Source organism: Columba livia, chromosome 2 (genome assembly GCF_036013475.1).
Source record: "Columba livia isolate bColLiv1 breed racing homer chromosome 2, bColLiv1.pat.W.v2, whole genome shotgun sequence".
Classification (NCBI taxonomy): domain Eukaryota; kingdom Metazoa; phylum Chordata; class Aves; order Columbiformes; family Columbidae; genus Columba; species Columba livia.
This window is the reverse complement of record NC_088603.1, coordinates 87,900,209-87,919,616: the sequence shown is the minus strand read 5'-3', so window position 1 is coordinate 87,919,616 and position 19,408 is coordinate 87,900,209. Positions and strand designations below refer to the sequence as shown.

Here is a 19,408-nt window from a genome sequence, read left to right as displayed (position 1 = left end):
GTTAATTATTTCTAAGTAAAGGAAATTACCATAACTGCTGTAGATGAAGTTAAATCCATAAAGCAATCATGAAACTTCCCTTTTAATGAACCACGCTGATTAATAATCTTTATAGATTATTATCTGTATAGATTATAGATAGACCTGTATAGAAAAGACCTTCAATTTACTAACTTCCCAGTGATTCCATAGTCAGGCATCACATTTTAAGTATCTGTCTAGTATGCTGCCTAGCACTTTGGGATCCCACCATGTGATTGAAAGCACTCCAAATCTATGATTGAGACTATTCAGAACTAAATAATGGAAAAGTAAAGTTACCATCTGTTGGTCAAAACTGAAAACAGCAGGGATGTCAAAGCAATGACATCTACAAATGGTTGCTTGTTTCACAAAGAAGCACAGACAGCCTGAAACAACTGATGCTGTTAAACGACCTCTGTCCTACTGGGCTTTCACCTCAGATGGCAGAACTGCCTAAAATTTGGTGTACTGCCAGTTATGTCAGAAACTGGCCACAGCAGCTCTGTCAGATGATGCTAATGTCTTACTACCACTTCATTCACACAGTCTTAGTATTCGCAAAAAGATGAGGAAGCTTGGGTCTACTGAAATAAAAAAAACAGCTCCTGAAGCTGAGAAAAGTGCTCTCTGAGAAAGATTGTTGTCCCTAGTGCTTCTTGTGTATCTACAAGCCCTCTGTTTGCAAGCCTAGGTGTGGACATGGTTATACCCAATTTGATACTTGACATAAGCAATCATAATGGGCATCCAGCAACAGCCTATTTGAAAACTCAGGTGCTCAAACTTCACTTGAGACCCTTGAAGGCCTTATAAGCATTACAGCAAAACCCTCCTAATTGCTCAGAACATTATCTTCACACACTGGAAGAAGATTTTGCTTTGTTCTGTTATCAACACTGGTTCTATTACTGTATGTTGCAGGTTACAGAGGAGACGAACAATGTCCTGCAAACACTGGGGTACATGAGCACTTGCAGAGGAATAATAAATGTAAAAGGAAAAGGAGAACTGAAGACATACTTTGTACATACTGAAATGACAAGATCCCTTTCACAAGGGAATGTGGCATCTTGAAGATTGCTTGTACGTGTCATCAATACCATATTTTCAGGAAAGTATCACGCACTTTTTAACTACATTTTGGCCCTTAACATGCGTGCTATTTTCTGGTATGTGGCACTTATTTTAATATGGCTGCAGAATAGTCCCATGAGCCATCATTTTGCACCTTGATATTCCTGTGTTCAAGGACAGTTGCGATGTACGCTATAGGACTGGAAGATTGTACTGCAACTTGCACAGTTATTCAAAGACAAGAAAAGAAGGAATAGGAATTAAAGGAGATAATTCATCCTGAAAGGACTAAAAAGAGATGTTAGTGACAAATGCGGGGGGAAAAGGCAATAAAGCTAGGGGTGCCTACTATTTTCTGATGCATGGTGTTTTCTGGAAAATACAGTCACTCCCCAATAGCATCCACTAATCTGGTATTAAAGTATACAGTATTTGTAAATAAGTTTACTCTGTCCACACATGATTTGGATGTGATCACCAGTTGCATCTCATAGCCAGGGACACGTTGGGTGGCTTGCTGGCATTCTTTCTGAAGAGAGAACTAACAATGCTGGAATAGTTTTGTACAAACGTGTCAAATGTTTTGAAGCTATTGTCTTTTGTAAGGTTAATTCATTAAAAGTTTATATGTACTTTGTCTTACTGTTGCTGTCTCTTAGTTTTGCTTCCTTCCATGGCTTCTGTCACTCTTAACCTGCGTGTCCTCTGCTCCTGCTGCTTTTTATTCAGCAGTTAAATGTTGGGACAGGCTGTGTCCAGCTATCTCAACAGCCTCTGTCAATAATATCTGCTAGACTTGCTGTTGCCTTTCAGAAATTGCATCACCTCTTTTGTCTTCAGTCTTGGGTGGCACCCTGGGCACTTGGCAGCCATTTAGTCCCTAGGTGATACAGAAGACTTACCTCAAATCCATAAACACAAGCAAAGCGGGAGATACTGGAGACAGTAGTAGCGTTGCTACTTTGCAACTGGCCTGCAATGCTTAAACAATAACTAGGAGAAGCTGTATAAGAGAAAAAATGTTTTGTTTGTCTTGCACTTTAACAACTTCTTTTGCTCGTGCAAGCCCGTCACTTCACTTGTACAATGCCGGATTTCATAGGGTGTTTAAAATAATTTATCAGGACATGAGTACGAGTGGAAGATACAATAAATGCTATTTTTTGAATATTCAAGATTAATGTTTAAATCCCAGTGCATTAAAGAGTATCACACTTGCAGAGTTTCATAAATGAGCCAAGTGAAAGACTGAAAAAGCAGGTAATTGTACTATCTTTGCTCCTTTGAAGCATAGATAGTAAACATTAATTTTTGCTTTGCTATAATCAGGACTTGAAATTAACATATTCTTTAGTCATAACAGCATAACAAGACCAAAATTAATAAAATCCTCCTATTTAAAAAATAGCATATAATTACAAGGGTTTTTTCTGACTGATATGGTATGAACATAGAAGTCAACTTATGCACTGTTACTTCTGGCATGCTATTGAAAAGTAAAAAGTGTGCAGATTTCTCATTAATGAAACATATATTGGCATTTGTATTGCATTGTTGTCCTTTCAGAAGGAGTTCTCAAAATTGTGGGTCACAAATAAATGGCATCAGGCCACAGTCTCACTGAGTGTGGCATGTTTACTCACAGCAGCCATCTGCTCGCTAGCAAATTGGAATGGCAGTAGATTTCAAATGCCTACATTTGCAGTAAAATACACAATCTGAATTTTGATCCCTTGAAGTTAGTCTAAAAGCAAAATGCAAGTTATTTCAGTGATGTCCAACATAACACGCTTGATGTTCCACCCAGGGCTGGGAACTTTTGATCAGTAAATCTCAAAATAGGTGGTCAGTCTAATAAAATCTCTTTTAAAATGTTTTGTTGCCTTTATCATTTATTCCTTTTAATTAATAAGATAAATATTTTCCAGTGGAACAAAAGGCTTTCCAAATAGCTCACATGGCAGCAGAAATAATATCCCAGTCATTGCCCAAAACAAGCTATCACTCACCTATGCTTAAGACTTCTCCTAAATCTCGCCTCTCCACTTACTATAAATTTGTCCTAGGAACAATTTAAAAAGAATTTAAAATCTCTGAGACTTTGAATGTACTCTGGGCCCTTAAAATCATTCTGGTATTGTCACAGGTGAAAGCAATCATTTCTTACTGTGGATGAAAACTCTTTATGTAAAGTTGATTATATTGTACTGTTGTATCTCTGTGCAGCTTCCAGGTATAACATGTACATTCAAGATTTTGCTTTTCATTTGTATTCTTGCACACTTTATGCATCGGTAGCAAACCTTGTACCTAACTTGATAGCCTTGTTTCTATTATTTTTATAGAGGTTAAACAATATTATATTTCTTTAAGCCATGAAATGTTACAACATTTGAATGGCCGTGAGTTGACTGGTCCAATGGTATATAAAGATATATATGTGCCCTCCAACAGCATGTTGAAAATGCCCTTGTTTAGAGAACTCATGTTTCCCTGGTGTTCTCTCATTTTGCAGTTGCATTCTGATTCTTGCAGCCAAATCCCACTAAAGAACAAGAAAGTGGGCAAAAGATCTGCATCTGCAGTGTGATGCCCAGACAAAGAAAGGTGCACACCATCCTCTCTCCAGCCTTCAGTTACTGACTATTATTATTATTATCTTTCTAGTGCCGAGAAACCATTTGTATCCAATAAATACTTTTTGTCTTCCAATGCATTTTACATCTGCTGTTTATACTGTTTTATTTTTCCCCTGTCTAGATTGACCCAGAGTTCTTGTATCCTCTTTCTTCCTCTCTTGCAGCAGTTTCATCTGCCTCCGTAACTGGGTATAACACTGCTCACGTATCAGTGTGTAACTTGGAAAGCTTCATGATAACCATACAAACATGTACTCGACATGCCATAGATTCTACATCACAGTAAGGTTCAAGTTCTACAACTTCCATTTTGGTGCCGTAGTTCATAGGTCACTAGCGAACCACAAAGAGTATGATTTCCAGAAGTACAAGGCAAATGTATTTCACACCGTGAGGAAGCAGCCAAAAGATCAATATAAGAACGATTCGCTGTGGTCTGGGAAAATGAAATCCTAACGGGAACACCTGGAGAGCCTGCTAGGTTTCTTTTTCAGAGTCACTGCTTTGCTCCAGCTTATGGAGGGCTACAGAAGGACAGGAAGATTAGACTTTGCAGATATTCCTGTTAACTACAAAAGTAGTTGGGAATACCTGCAAATTAATGCTATTTAGCTTCTGTTTCTAAAGAGAGACATTAGCATCTTTCTTACGCTGTGTTAAAAGCATTTTTCATTCTCTTTATATTCCTTTACGAGCTCTCTATTTTGTAAAATATCTATAGACCTTCCCCTTTTCTGCTGAGGCACAGGCAGAAGTCAGTCTGCTTGTTTCTAAAGCGGCAGCTGTGCACACCTGAAGGCAGACCTGCTGAAAGTCTGCCCTGTTTTGTTTTCAGAACTTCATATCAGGACAAGTAATTAGCGATGTTGTCAGGATGCTTTATAGAGCAACAGATTTACTGCATTTAAAGCAAATATTACCTTGTAGTTTTCCTTTTAGTTGTACTTCTGTGTGAAGATATTTTTTTCTTTTTCAAATAGCAGATTCTCATTCACCTGACCTAGATACCACCCTTCAACATTTTTACAGATTGACCCCAAACAGTTTTGAGATTAGGCGTTTTTAGTTTTATTCTTCCTTTCTTGTCTGAAATAGTGGAGTGAATCTGGGGTGGAAACAAATGTAGAATGAGATATATGTGCCTTAAATAAAACATGCAATTAACAGAGTATTTTGTTCCTTGGAGTACGTCAAATTCGTGTCAATTTGTCAAAACTGGTGTATAAATCAGTTCACCCTGAAGTTTGCTACATATTAATTTTAAATGGTTTCAAATTTAGGAAAAGGAATTATTCAGGTCAGTGTAGTTTTGAATACGTCAAAATACAAGATTAAGGACATTTTAATCCTCTTTGCAACTATGAAGATCTGATCCCCTTCAGGTTGTAGGATGCCTTTGTTCAAAATAAAGATTCTGCCAAGAATTGTTTGAATTTTTTTTTGAAGGACTATTTTTCAAATATATTTGTAGCCATGAAAATCTCAGTTTTGACATGAAAAAAATGCACGAGGTATTTCGAAAGATTGACGCTCCTGGACTAGAAATTTTCATGTTTGCATTTCAAAACAGCGTTACAAATAGCAATTGTTACGAAAGTAATGTCACCTCATGCAGAAAGTTGTACATTACTCTACTTAGCAAGAGGGTGATTGAACAGAATATTCATCTGAATTGGAGTATCCATTCAGCAGATGTCAATCAGCATAAACAAGATAATTCTAAATTCTATCAGTTAATCAGTTATAATTTTACAGTTGTTTTATAATTCATTAAAATATAAATAATTATTTGAAAAGCCTAATTCTCCATTCAAGCAGTTGAAATCTTAGTCACAAGCCAACGAGGAGATGTTTGTAATCTACAGACTGAGGCTCAGTCATAGCAATTGTGTAGAGGATTACTTGAAACAATAGATATATTCAAGAAAAGTTTAAAAATTTCCTGAATAGCTCATTAAAAAAAACAACAAACAACAACAAACACAAAAAAAACCCTCAAAACCAAACAAACCAAACAAACAGAAAACAGAAAAACCCTGCAGACTGCAAAAGGTGTGGTGACTTCTGTAGATGATGTACAGCTGTCTCCCTCTCCTTCAGAAAACTTCTGAAGAGCCTCCCTGTTTGAGATGGGCAGTCTGTCATTAATTGGGATCTAGAAGACACAAGCCCTCGTGTGAAACAACTGACTTGGAACAAAACTGTGGTAGGGGGAAGGAGACAGAGTTTTTGAGCCATTTTTGTTTCAGCCTCTTTTCAAGGTCCATCAGATGGAACATTTGTGGCAAAGATTGTCTCTCCTTTGTGGCTCAGCTGAGAATCAGGAACACGTGGCAATCTGGTATCTGCTGAGGTAAAACAGAAAGGTGAATTGCTAAACCTTAATTTGACAGCAGGCCAGCCATCTCTTATAAATATCTCAAGGGTGGGTGTCAAGAGGATGAGACCAGACTCCTTTCAGTGGTGCCCAGTGATAGGATGAGGTGAGGGGCAATGGGCACAGACTGAAGCACAGGAGGTTCCATCTGAGGAGAACTCCATACGAGGAGAAACTTCTTTGAGGGTGCCAGAGCCGTGGAACAGGCTGCCCAGAGAGGTTGTGGAGTCTTCTTCTCTGGAGACATTCAAAACCCTCCTGGACACATTCCTGTGTGATCTGCTCTGGGTGAACCTGCTTCAGCAGGTGGGTTGAGATGATCTCCAGAGGTCCCTTCCAACCCAAACCATTCTGTGATTCTGTGATCTCAGCTCTAAGTGACAAGTTTGAAACAGGTATGTCAGTTTGTAGTGAGAACACAGATACTGTGGGTTTTCTGCTTATCAATGACCTGTCCAGTTACAAGTCATCTGTCCTCTTGTATCCGTCCCATCCCTGTCCCCATCACTGTCATCTCTGTCCCTATCTGTCCCTACCCATTACCATTTGCTTTCTAAATTTCTTTTAGAAATGTCCAGTTAGATATTTTTGAACAGTCACCTTGGCCCTGAGACACCTTTATGGCCATAAAAGTATATATCAACATATTCAAAATTCAGGAACATTAGCAGCAGAACCTGAGGGACACATGGCTATTCCCTAAAAAAGCAGGCAATTGTATTTCTCCTCAGGACACAGAATTAAACTTTTAACACTTCTGTCTCTGATCTCAGCTGTGTTTGAATGCAAAGTTTTGGCCATGTAGATTAAAATTGCTCCATCGGCCTCTCACAATTGTTTACCTGTTCATATTTACATTACTAAGGAAACAGACTGACCTCCTGTGAGATTCTATAACAGGAACATACACTTAACAGTAGCATTGTAGTAGCATATGATCTAAGTCTGGTAGTAACTGGAATAAAAACCCTTGGGCATTCATATCCAGCTTCTGGGAAATCTGCAAAAGGTGACCAGGAAGAAAAAGCCAATGTAAAATTAAAATAATTCTAAAGGGTTTTATATAGGTTCATTGGGCAGGAAAAATGTACTGAAAAAGCATCATTTTAAATTATTTCAAATGGAAGGCTTAGGACAAATCTCTAAAGAGCATTCAGCGGTATTTTTGACAATCTGTATTGCATGCAGATCGTGTGATTCAATTAATGCCATCTTAAATGTTAATCAAAGTGAGCTACATGTGAACAGCAGAAAGAAAACTGGAGAGAAACCTTTCATATCTGACTTCAGAGCTCTTGCCTAGTTTAGTTTGTATTTCTGGCGAGCAGTTTCTTGCGGCTCTATTTATAGCTGCAGCTTCAGCTGAGCTGCTTGTTCTAAATGGGCTTGCTGTCTCTTGGTGCTCGGACTAAACTACAGAAAAGCACTTGCACAGTAGCAAATGTGTCTCTGCATAGGAAGCTGATGTAAGGCAGCTGTTGGATTTTTGATTCCACTGCTCACTTAGGCTGTGCTAATTTGGCCCGTGCTACAGAAGGAAGAGGGTCCTAATTGGTAGAGGGATGTTATTAGTTAAGCAGATGGAAATTGTCACAAATGATTAAAAAAACACCCACCCAAGTCTGTAGAGTATAAATGCCCCCACAATGCACTTGCAAAGAAGCATGAGACTATGTTACTCAGTGTGTTAGTGATGGGGGAGTGGCAGCTATATAGGAGAGGTGGGACTTTTAAATCAGTAGGCCTGAATTATTGCCTGGGTCCAAGATGCCCAAAACAATCAGTTGTGAAGATTTCTGGTACTATGAATGTTGTGGGGTTTGGTTTTGTTTTGTTTTTAATGAATCTTGGATGTTCAGTAAAATTCAAGATGCCTCGAAGACTGCAGTTGTGAAAGTGCTTGCCACAAGATACTGGTAGCAATAATAATAGTAATGCTGGACCTGCAGCACATTATTTCTGCAACTGTGGTTGCAGAAATGGTAAAACAAACAAAGCTCATTGCAGGTCCCCAAGAGGCGCAGTGATAAGAAGCACAGGCTACATGTAGGTATTAAAGGAGGATAACTGTGGGGTGAATATCGAAACTAGAAGCCAAGTGCTACTCGGCCAGAGCAGTTTTAGAGTCAATCTGTTGTTAGATTTGCACCTGGAAGATGCTTAATTTCAATATCCCCAACATGAGTGTTTGTGTGTGTGAGAGATTTCCGATTGCATTGCCTGAAATGGCTCAACATCCCACTAAAACTCGTGGGCAAGGAGGTGCTGGCCAAAGAAACCCCACGTTCTTCAAGACTCGGGATAATCATTCTGGTGGAAACTCCACACTACAGCGTGTTTTTATTCAACTTCTCAAATTCAAAGGTGATTTCTGGATTAGTGCAAACTGCCAGGGAAAAAAAGCAAGTCCCTTTCAGCCAGGATTTGCTCAAACCTTCTTCCCCAGCATCAGAGGACACAGAGGATGAGGCAGCTGGCCTGTGGGAGGGCAGTGCTGGAGCCCCAGGCCAGGCTGTGGGACGTGCTGCTCGCTGAGGCAGCCCTGAGGCCACTGCTTAAAACTGGGCCCAAACCCTCACATGTGGGTGTGAGTTAACCCACACGCCCAGGTTTAACACCACTCTGGGGGAACACTCAGAGCTTCCCTGAGCTCCCCACGGCCACAGCTACTGGGGCTCAGCTGTGCCTGGGGGCCGGTTCCTGACACTGAATAGTTGGGGTTGGAAGGGACCTCTGGAGATCATCTAGTCCAACCCAGCTGCTAAAGCAGGTTCACCCAGAGCAGAACACACAGGAATGTGTCCAGGTGGGGTTGGAATGTCTCCAGAGAAGGAGACTCCACAACCTCCCTGAGCAGCCTGTTCCAGGGCTCTGGCACCCTCAAAGTAAAAAAGCTTCTTCTCATAATCAGATGGAACCTCCTGTGCTTCAGTCTGTGCCCACTGCCCCTTATCCTGTCACTGGGCACCACTGAAAGGAGTCTGGTCCCATCCTCTTGACATCCACCCTTGAGATATTTATAAACATTAATAAGATCTCCTCTCAGCCTTCTCTTCTCCAGGCTGAACAGACCCAGCTCTCTCAGTCTCTCCTCATACGAAAGATGCTCCAGACCCCTAATCATCTTCATAGCCTGTGGCTGGACTCTCCCCAGTAATTCCTTGTCCTTCTTAAACTGGGGAGCCCAGAACTGGACACAGTACTCCAGGTGTGGCCTCACCAGGGCAGAGCAGAGGGGCAGGATAACCTCCCTCAACCTGCTGGTCACACTCTTCATGATGCACGCCAGGATACTGCTGGCCTTCTTGCCCACAAGGGCACGCTTGTGTGCTCTATCAGGCTGCCTCAGGCTCCGGGTTGCGCCCGGGAGGGGCCTGGCCCAGTGCTCCCCGCCTCTGCAGCCCGTTCCGCGGCGCTACGGGCCCCCAGACCGCCCCGGACCCGCCGCCCGGGCCCTCCCTTCACGTTGCCGGGTAACGGCGGCCGCTCGGCAGCATGGCCTCTCCCGCCCCGCCGGCGCCGCCGGGCGCCCCGGGTGCAGTGGGGCCGGAAGGGGCAGAGGAGGCACTCGGTGTCGCGGCGGCAAAGGGTCGGCAGCCTCCCGTCTCCGCCCTCTCCGCCTTCAGCCACATCCCGGCCAGACGGGAAGGGCCTCCGGAGCTCAGCTATTTCCACTGTGTGGGCAAGGTGAGGGAGGGAAGGGAGCGGGGCGGGGGGAGAGCCGGGCAGGGCCGGGCCGGGTCGGGCCGGGCCGGACCGGGCAAGGCAGGGCAGGGCAGCCTTGCAAGGCCAAGCCGTGGGTTTCCATGCAACGTGAGGTCCTGAGAATGAGATTGTGGTGCTGGAGAGAGTGCAGAGGAGGGCGATGAAGCTGGTGAGGGGCCTGGAGCACAAGTCTGATGAGGAGCAGCTGAGGGAACTGGGGCTGTTTAGCCTGGAGAAAAGGAGGCTGAGGGGAGACCTTAACACTCTCCACAATTACCTGAACGGAGGTTGTAGCATGGAGTGTGTCAGTCTCTTCTCCCAGGTAGCAAGTGGTAGGACAAGAGGAAATGGCCTCAAATTGCACCAGGGGAGGTTTAGATTGGATATTAGGAAAACATTCATCAAAGAAAGTGTTGTCAGGCATTGGAACAGGCTGCCCAGGGAAGTGGTGGAGTCACAATCCCTGGAGGTGTTTAAAAGGTGTTTAGACGTGGTTTAGTGCTAGAGTTAGGTTATGGTTGGACTTGATGGTCCTGAGGGTCTCTTCCAAATGAAATGGTTCTACGATTCTGTGATTCTATGACATTGTCCTCAGTCCCTCTGCAAAGGCTCAGCCCTCACCATGTTCCAGTGTATAAAGAGGATGGAGACTCCCTTTGTACAGGAGTCCCATAGAAAAGATGAGGGTTAATGGTAGAAGTTACTCCTGGGGGAATTCCGATTGGAGATGAGGGAAATTTTTCACAATGAGAAAAATCAACCGATGGAATAACCTCCCCAGGGAAGTGGTGGATTCCCCAACATTGTACTGTTAAGATTTAGCTGAACGGGGTGCTGGGCCATCTTGTCTAGACTGTGCTTTTGCCCAGAAAGGTTAGACCACATGATCCTTGTGTGAACAGCAACTTGTGAGACTTCGTGGGTCATGTGGCCCTGGGCAGGGCTCAGATCCCAGCACAGCGCCAGGCATTAAAGGAACAGCAAATCCCCTGCATTGACTCAGTGGCCCTGCTAAAAGCCAGATGGATTTGTAATTTCAGACTCTTTGCATGTTTATTTCAGTGTTACATCGAGAAGATGCTCTGACCCAAAGGTAAATGGGCACAGTTGGTGCCACAGTTAGCAAAGCACGGGGGAGAGCCCAAGAAGAGTCAGGGTAGGGCAGGTCAGGGGCCTGGCCTGGTGCACTTGGGGCCAGCGGAGCTCACAGTCTACCCAACATGCACGGAATTAACAACCATATGGTAGAGCTTTTGCTTACATTTTAAAGTCTGCTTTCAGACTCCAGATGACCTGTTTTGTGGAAAGTGCTGCTCCAGTGGCATGGAAACAAAACGTGATAACAGCCACGTAATGGGTTTCTTCACAGAACAAGCCTCGGCCACAGGGGAGGAAGCAGATTCGACCCAGTCTTCTGCACAATTAAAGAATTAAACCATTTGAAATGTTTTATTTATCCAAGAAAGGGAAATTCATTCTTTTTTCAGCTAAAATACGTAAAATCAACTGTGTGTCAGAGTCTGAAGCAGAGAGAAATAGAGGAAGACGTGCTCAACACGTGGCGAGAAGCCAGAATTCCTGCTATTTAATCTCTTGGCTGACAGTTGCTCTCCCGATTGCTTTACATAAGTTACTGTAGCCAATTTGCATCGTGTTTCCTCTTCTGTGCCATGGAGAAAGCTATTATCTATTTTATGTGTGTCTGGAATATTAATGAATGTTTGCAAAGTGCTTAGTGTTAGTACACAGAGGGTGCCCACTCTGAGTGCAAATTTATTGTCTGCTCTCTGTGAATCACTTGCTCTGATGGTTTAAGAAACAGCTCCCCAACACCACCACCTAAGCCAACTAAGTCAGCATTTAACAACAAAGAGAAACAGCGGCAAAAAGTTATCAGTATATGGAGCACAAAAGTGTTTTCTCTACACATCTGACAGGAGATTTTAAACAGGTCATCTGGGACAGGGCTAGCTTTTAACAGGCTGGCTACCTGTCTGTGAGTTGCAGAAAGAATGACTTATCTGCTCTGATACAGGTAACAAATAATGGACAAATAATGCTACGTGAATAAAAACAAAGAAGCAAATAACATTCCCAGTGGTGAGCACAAATTAGATGCCCACTAAAATTCTGAATGAAACTGGTAGCGTTGGGAAGAAAGGACAAGCAATGAAGCACAGAAATAATAATAATAATGGAGGTGGCAAATCAGATGCAGGATGATCTTAAACATGCCTGAAATTCTGTGAGGCTTGGTGGTTTCTGAGAAATGAAGGGATGAGAAGGTTAAATACCAAACCGCTTCTCCTCTTGGCAGAACCAAGTAGTGGAGATAGCCTTGCAAATGAAGCCTGTGATTACAGCAACACCTCAGTAGTGTTCTTAGGTACAGTTTCCTTTTAATGGAACCTTTATAGCCTCCTTGACCTGCCCTGACTTGACTAGTTTTGGAGGATAGCATTATAAATTGTAAGAGTCAAAATATAAGAGTTTTACAAGGCTAAATTGGGCACAAGGTAAAATGAGGTAAAAAAAGAAAGCCCAACAAAATGCACAAATTCAAATTTATAGTCAGCCATGCACAAAATCACTGATTGATTGACACGTTTACCAGAATATAGACCTTTTAATGATGTTCATTAACAACTGCCAGCATCTTTCAACAGTGGATTTTGCTTTTCTTTCCTTGAAAACTTTTTTGTTTTGATATCCCTTTGATTCCACTGATGAAAGAACTTGGTTGGATTTCACAAATGAATTTGTTAGCAGATCAGATCTTTAATGTTGCATATTTGGATGCAACTATGTCAACCATAAATACAGTAATGCTCTGGCTTGAGGTGTGCTGTATTTTCATATGTGATAGATACATGCATGTTATTGGATCACAGGATTACTACTATGGCATGTGTCTAAACTCTTCTTAATTCTTCTTTAATAAGAAATTAAATGGTAATTCCACTGCAAGACACCTTTGTCTTTTTCATTCCAAATAAATTCTGAATCTCACCGCTTTCCTTTTACATTACAGTGTCAGGTCATTTGACAAGTTCATGAACTCAAGAAGGAGAATATAAAGTTAAAAAATTAAAACAAATAAAGCAGTTAAATTTCCAAACGTAACAACAGATCACAGGGAAAAAAAAAAAAAATAGGTAAATTGCCACGAGCTGAACAGACTTAAGAAAACATGTCATGTGTCATTAGGTATTTTTATTGCAGACTATTCTGAAGGGCTGACCCAATCTTGCTGATGGTGTCTCAGTAATATTACAGTTGTCATCATCTAATGCTGTATACACACTGATTAAGTATTGATTTGACTACATATATTCTGTAACCTGTAAAGTTAAGCAATACTGTGAATTAGCCTTTTTTCTCCTTCTCTCAAGACAGGAGATGTTTCCACTTACGATGCCATTTTTAATAGATCAGAGGGTTACAACGAAAAACTTCACCGATGTGACAGAGAACATGCAAGCAGTCGTGGTCTTAACATTAACGAGGAGGTAACCTTTTGATTAATTAATAATTATCTTTGTTAAAAGTATTTTGTACTTTTTGACGTAGCTGGAGACTATAGGCATTGTTTTACCCTTTATAACGCAGCCTATATGGTAGCAAAGGCATCAGGAGGAGGACGTCATTGTCCTCGGTCTGGAGATTTGGGAGAAAGCATTAGGCAGTTCCTGCTCTGTGGCATCCTATAGATTTCCAGGTGACAAGCTGTATTTAAGCTAAAGTGTGGGGAGAGGGGAACACACGGAGAGGCAAACTCTCTATTTCAAAGCTTCAGGGTCACTAAGAGTGGCTTCTGAACCATCTGTGCCCCTCGAGCATGGAAACATAGAATGTCCTGAGTTGGAAGGGACCCACAAGGATCATTGAGGCCAACTCCTGTCCCTGCACAGGACAACCCCACAGTTCACACCATGTATCTGAGGGCATTGTCCAGTCTCTTCTTTAACACTGTCAGGCTTGGGGCTGTGACACCTCCCTGGGGAGCCTGTTCCAGTGCTCCACCACCCTTTGGGGGTAGAACCTTTTCCTAATGTCCAACCTAAACCTCCCCTGGCACATCTTCCTGACATTCTCTCAGGTTCTGTCATTGGTCGCCATTGGTCGCACTTGCAGTTCAGGTGGTCCTGCAGCTATTAATATTTCCGTGATGCTAATGAAAACTCTTCTCTGAAAGGACTGGATTCAGGGGCCTTGATTCAGTTGCTGCCCTGTGATATCCACCCTCCCTATGCCAGCATTTGCTGAGAGAGCGCAAGTCTCTGGAGCTGCTTAGACCAGATTACCCTGCAGGAAGGAAATTCATAGGGAGCTGGTGCAAAGGAGAGGTCATTCAGAAGACCATGGCCATACCTGGGAAAGGCTGACCAAAGCAGTGAAGGCCAGCAGGTTTGGTGTGGTGCCTGATAGCTAAGGAAGTCTGCAGCCATGTTTTTAAACAACTCTCTTGAAAACAGGGATACTAATAGATATAAATACATATTTTTCATGTAGCATCTGAAAAATACACATACATACATAATTGTGTCTATATATACCCATATATTTATACACCCACATACACACAGAGGCAGAGGCTGTCAAAAACCAAATGATATGCAACCTCTGTGTCTTAATGGCATCAAAATCCTGGTGGGTTTGTGGTGTGTAAAGAGGTGGCTAGGCTAAGAATGGCTGCCTGTGTTGATGATTATGTATGATAGACATGGAAGAAAGAAGAGAGAGACAAAAGTTAAAATTACCATAATTGCTGTGTAATAAAATTGTTGAGATTTCTGGACAAAGGCCACTCCTCTCACAGCAGCTATATATTCCAGACATTTCAGTGCCGCACCATAGTGTCCTTCAGCTCTACCAGACAGTGCAGGGAGTATTAGGTGCTCCCAAAGGAATCCTGAGAGTGCCCGTTACCATCACCTGCTCATGCCTAGTAACTCAACTGCCAATCTGTGAGAGGCCAAAAGCCATGTAAATGACTGCTCCAACTAAAATGTTCATTTTTATTTAAACAAAACAAAGCCACCCTGCTCCCCCAATACCAAGGCAAACTTCCAGCTGGGAAATTTGTGTACAAACAGTTCATCAATGCAGAGTTAAGGTTTCTTACTGAGTTCTTGTGTCTTTTCAGTGTCAGCAAAAATCACTTTCCCCCCAGTTTGTTTCCTTAAGCAAATGCTTATATGCAGAATTCATACCAGCTCTGCTGGACTGTGCATGCAAGGGACTCTGCCTGAGCAGGTGTCCCTTAATCCAGCCCTTTAATTAGCATGGGGTCACATCAGACCCACAGCTGCTAAATGTTACAACATGATCCTCCCGCACGTGATGACATCCAACACTGGATTTACCCATAACTAAGTGCAGGTCACATACTCAACTCCCACTCTTTAATTACCCCAGTGGCCCTCACAGACTTTGTATAAAAATAACAACCATGTTATAAAACATAATAAATAAAAAGGCCATGATTTGCATATTTGTAGTGTAACACTGAAGGGAGACGGGCTGCATCCACCACAGGTCACTCATTTCCTTGAAGCGGAAAAAAAACAACCACTGCAAGTAAGTCCTTGATTTACCGCAGAGAGAGCCTGGGTGCACCCAGGAAATCCAACAGTACAGCTACAGATACTTGGTTTAGCTACACGTAGCAGGGTGACTGCAGTAGAGTGTTTGCACAAGGCTGCCATGGCTGATTCCAGGCGTTAACAGTGCTGGAATTACACGCTGCGGAGGCGTGCAGCGGGACGCTTCCCAGCCAACTGTTGGAAAATCTGAAATCTGCTGAATGCCGAACCCACAAAGATGAAATGCCACTGCGCACAGTCAGTGCTGTGCTACCAAGGATGCTGGAAACTGAATCTCATTTACTGAAAGGGAACACAGACTATCAAAATTACATACTGTTGCGCGTTGTTAGCACTGTAAACCCTGTATCGCTAGCAAAGTCTTTTTTGATGGTACAAAGATTCTGTCATTTCTCCTTTTTCAACATTTATCCCCAACTGGGTGTGGGGAGGAAATGGTCTTATTTGTGCCTGCCACACTTCTTGACTTGATTTTTATTCTGGTGGGGTTATAAGTTGATATAGTGAATAGCTTTTAATGAGGTGGAGCAAGGTAGGCAAGAAGGGTTAAGGGAGAGTTGGGGGATGAATGGCTGTTATGGAATAGGCTTTTCTGGTTTGTTGGGTTTTTTTGGTTGGTTGGTTGGTTTTGTTTGTTTGTTTTTGTGGGTTTTTTTGTTTGTTTGTTTTGTTTTTTGTTTTAAAAAAAAGGGTTTGCAAAATCTTCCCAAGAATCTCAGGTCTACTTTTACTTGCAAGTCTGGAAATATCTCACATCTGACTGCCCTGCTATGAGACCCCTTGGATCTGTGCTCCCACCTGTGTCCCCACTGGAAATGCAGTGGCTCTTGTGCTTCACGGGTTCTCTCATAAGTGCTGATGTGGCTCAGACTCACGTCTGTTGTAGCAAAGAATTCATTTATTTGCACCTGAACTGTGGTGTGGTGCCTGCATTTTGATTCTACTTGTAGGTATTATTTAAATCATGAAGACTAGGTAAACACATTGGGGACCGAGGTTTACTATGTTAGCCAGTGAGCAAATGCATAAGCAGCCTGATAAATCTGATACCTTTGGCCAAGGAAAGTACAACAAACAACTCCTGTCTTTCCCTTCTGACTCCAGAGCTCCCCGTTGCTGTAGCACAGGAAGGAACTGCAGATTGCACATACTGATTGCACAGTCACTTAAAGTGCAGTTTACTAAGAACAAGCTTAAAATCATCTTTTCTTGCTCAGGTTATTTTTCACCAAGTCCACTTCCCATCATTGCAGAGTGGTTATTTCTGTAGTCTTACAGCTACAAGCATTTTTAGTAAAACCTTTCATTGTACAAAAATACAGTAGTATATGTTTTTATGTCCTTCAGGGAAAGCTTGCATGGACTAGTCCTTCCTCCTAGTTTTTCTTTAGGCTTTGATTTTTTTAATGCAGTGGTTTCACTGAATTGTGCAAGCAGGGAATGTGTTCCTGTAACAGGGAATACAAATTAAATCTTGTTTTTTAAATGAATCATGTAAGTCAGTGCACAAGAAAAATAAGGATTAAAAGAAAATCTGTGCCACTTTCCAGTAACATAGCATTTAGCTTGCCAGTAATCACATGGTAATTGCCTGTGTGTCTGTAAGTAAAAAATTATCAGTCCACAGTAACTCATGGCTGAGGTCCATCTCTTATCGTCTTGTCATCTAGGGATACATTCATGGTTTATTGATATACATTAAAAACTAGGTCAGGGATGGAACAGTAAGAGTGCAGAACCCTGCTAAATAAATACACATCTGTATAGCAGATGCTGTACACTTCTGTCTGTTATTTTGCCCCTGGCCACAGCACGTTTAGCAGTAGATAACTGCCAAGTTTTCATTCTGTGACTTTCTTGTAAGGAGAATTTTATATTTTCACAGGAAATGGCAAGACCTGTCGCTGTTCTGTCATCTTCAGAATATGGGAGACGCGTACATAAGCCCTTAGAGCAGCCGATAAGAGAACATGTGAAGATTGATCGCTTGCAGGCAGAACTCTACAGGACAAATGGTGTCACCTGCTTAATGGGAAAACCTCCTTCAAGCCTGGAGCCATTCTAAGCCTCTTGTACCTGTCATTACCAGCAACATTTATGTAGGAAAACACCCACCTCACATCAAAAAGCAAAACAGTGCTTTTGCCTTTTCCTCTACATTTTAGTTAATGGGAATGATTTGGATTAAAATAGGATGAAATAGCAGCTCTGCTTTTCTTCATGCTACTGCAAGTGCATGTCTTCTTATAGTCTCATAGAAGTCTCATGAAGAAGGGCATCAGCAAGAGCTGAACATTTTAGGTAGCAAGACTGGAAGTGAGACCTGTTGGGTCAACAGTCCTGCTACATAATTATTCACAGACTTTAACATTTAGACAAGCTTGTTCAAGGCATCAGTGGTCACCAACTTCTTAATTCTTACAGTGTTGCTACAAAATTGCTAGGTGTTATCTGTACAACAGCTGAAATGGGGATTCGACCCAGATTTTCCAAAATGGGCAAATAAAGAAATGATCTGTGATACTGTGATCTCACTTAGGCAAACACTTAGCAGTTTCAGTAGACTTCAAGTGAAAGTCAGGTTAAAAGGCAGCTTCTGAGTACTTAGCATTTAAATAGACAAAATCTGGGCTTAGCTGATTTCAGACATCTGTTTGCTGACTTTCACCATACAAATGGTGTCCGAGGGATTGATTTGTTTGTCAAAAGTTTCACAATAAAAATTATCTTTGTTTCTGTACCCAATGCTAAAAAAAAAAAAAAAAAAGAAAAAAGAAAAAATGAAAAAAATTTATACTAGGAGAACAAGCACTTAATAGTTTGGTAGAAAGGATGGAATAAACACAAGGATTTGAGCTGTAGTTATTTTAAAAACCATGTTTAGAGTAAATGTCTAAACCTGCTTAAACATTTAGTGCCTTGTATTCTCACTGAATACTAAAGTTATAAGGCAATTTCAGGAAAAGGAATATCTCCTGCAGGGTGTGCATCAGTTTGGTTCTCCAGAGCCATTGATCCTGTTGTTTAAGCTGAGGCACTGTTGTTCAGAATGGAACAACAGCCTGACTGATGATACCAGAACAAGGACTGCAAGTCCACAGCTTTGACTGATGCTGGAGTTCTGTCAGGTACTTACACTTTGGAAACCTGTATCATTTGTGAACACAGTGAGTCTCCTAGTGAAAAATAGTAAAATGAAAGAACTTTATTTGGGGCCTGGTTAGGTAGTAAATTAAGCAATCAGTGGTAGTTGTTTGGCATGATGTAGCAAGTAGAGCACACAGAGCAGCCCATTCCATGAGGTGTTTATTACTTTCATCATTCATGACCTGCAAGTTCCTTTATATTCAATGAGCTAGGGGCAAGAGGGCAGTAACTCCTACTTTCAACAATAAATACCTCATTAAACAAATCCAGCAGCATTAAATGAATCACAATAAGAACAAAGTGAGAAGGAAATATTTTCTAACAATACCAGAATGCATTTTCGAAAATCAATACCAAATGTCTACCCATGAAGAATGAGATGGAACGTGGCCATATTCTAGACAGGTTATTTTTAGTTTGGGACAGCCAGTACAAGTTACTTCTTCTAAGCAGTCTTACTATATTTACAAACCATCTGTGTTGGTAAAACTATGAGAAATCAGATCTGTTTGAGAACACCACCACCTTCTGGCTTGTGTGAGAAATAAGCACCACCAGCTCACTTGCACTGTGGATGAAGTTGTCAACACCACTGTCAGTTTTGCCCTCATTTCTTTGCTTGTGTTACCCCCTCCTCTTTCAGTCCCTTCTCATCCCTCCTCACTTTCGAAGGTTTTTCACCTACTTGTTTCTTATTCAGTTCTGAGAGGTTGACTTCTCCAGTGCTCGGTTGGTGTCAAAAGAACACTGTGACAATTTCTTCTGTATTAGGGAGAAGTTCCTTAGAAATGTCTGTAAATACATTTCAGTCATTGTCCTTCAATTTCTCACAAATT

The 19,408-nt window shown here is 41.8% G+C and overlaps 2 protein-coding genes across 3 annotated transcripts in view; both read left to right on the top strand.

Moving 5' to 3' along the window:
• Positions 1-3,819, top strand: part of ADCY2 (adenylate cyclase 2) — a 225,488-nt gene extending 221,669 nt beyond the window's left edge. For both annotated transcript variants that reach the window (XM_065052707.1, XM_065052706.1), the window contains one exon: positions 946-3,819. In XM_065052707.1, coding sequence (XP_064908779.1) covers positions 946-1,098 — 153 coding nt within the window. In that variant the 3' untranslated portion in view covers positions 1,099-3,819. The remainder of the gene's footprint in view (positions 1-945) is intronic.
• A 5,705-nt stretch (positions 3,820-9,524) lies between these two features.
• CFAP90 (cilia and flagella associated protein 90) lies at positions 9,525-18,219 on the top strand. Its single transcript, XM_065052717.1, has 3 exons — positions 9,525-9,801; positions 13,212-13,328; positions 17,311-18,219. Exons 1-3 carry the CDS (start codon positions 9,610-9,612, stop codon positions 17,488-17,490), a joined length of 489 nt encoding a protein of 162 aa, XP_064908789.1. The 5' UTR covers positions 9,525-9,609; the 3' UTR covers positions 17,491-18,219.
• Positions 18,220-19,408: the final 1,189 nt, after the last annotated feature.

What these genes read in the sequence shown, in the direction of transcription:
- CFAP90 (XM_065052717.1), top strand. Translation starts at nt 9,610, where the DNA reads ATGGCCTCTCCCGCCCCGCCGGCGCCGCCGGGCGCCCCGGGTGCAGTG. An exon ending in ATTTCCACTGTGTGGGCAAG is followed by an intron (nt 9,802 to 13,211) that starts GTGAGGGAGGGA and finishes CCTTCTCTCAAG; the next exon opens with ACAGGAGATGTTTCCACTTA. An exon ending in GTCTTAACATTAACGAGGAG is followed by an intron (nt 13,329 to 17,310) that starts GTAACCTTTTGA and finishes ATATTTTCACAG; the next exon opens with GAAATGGCAAGACCTGTCGC.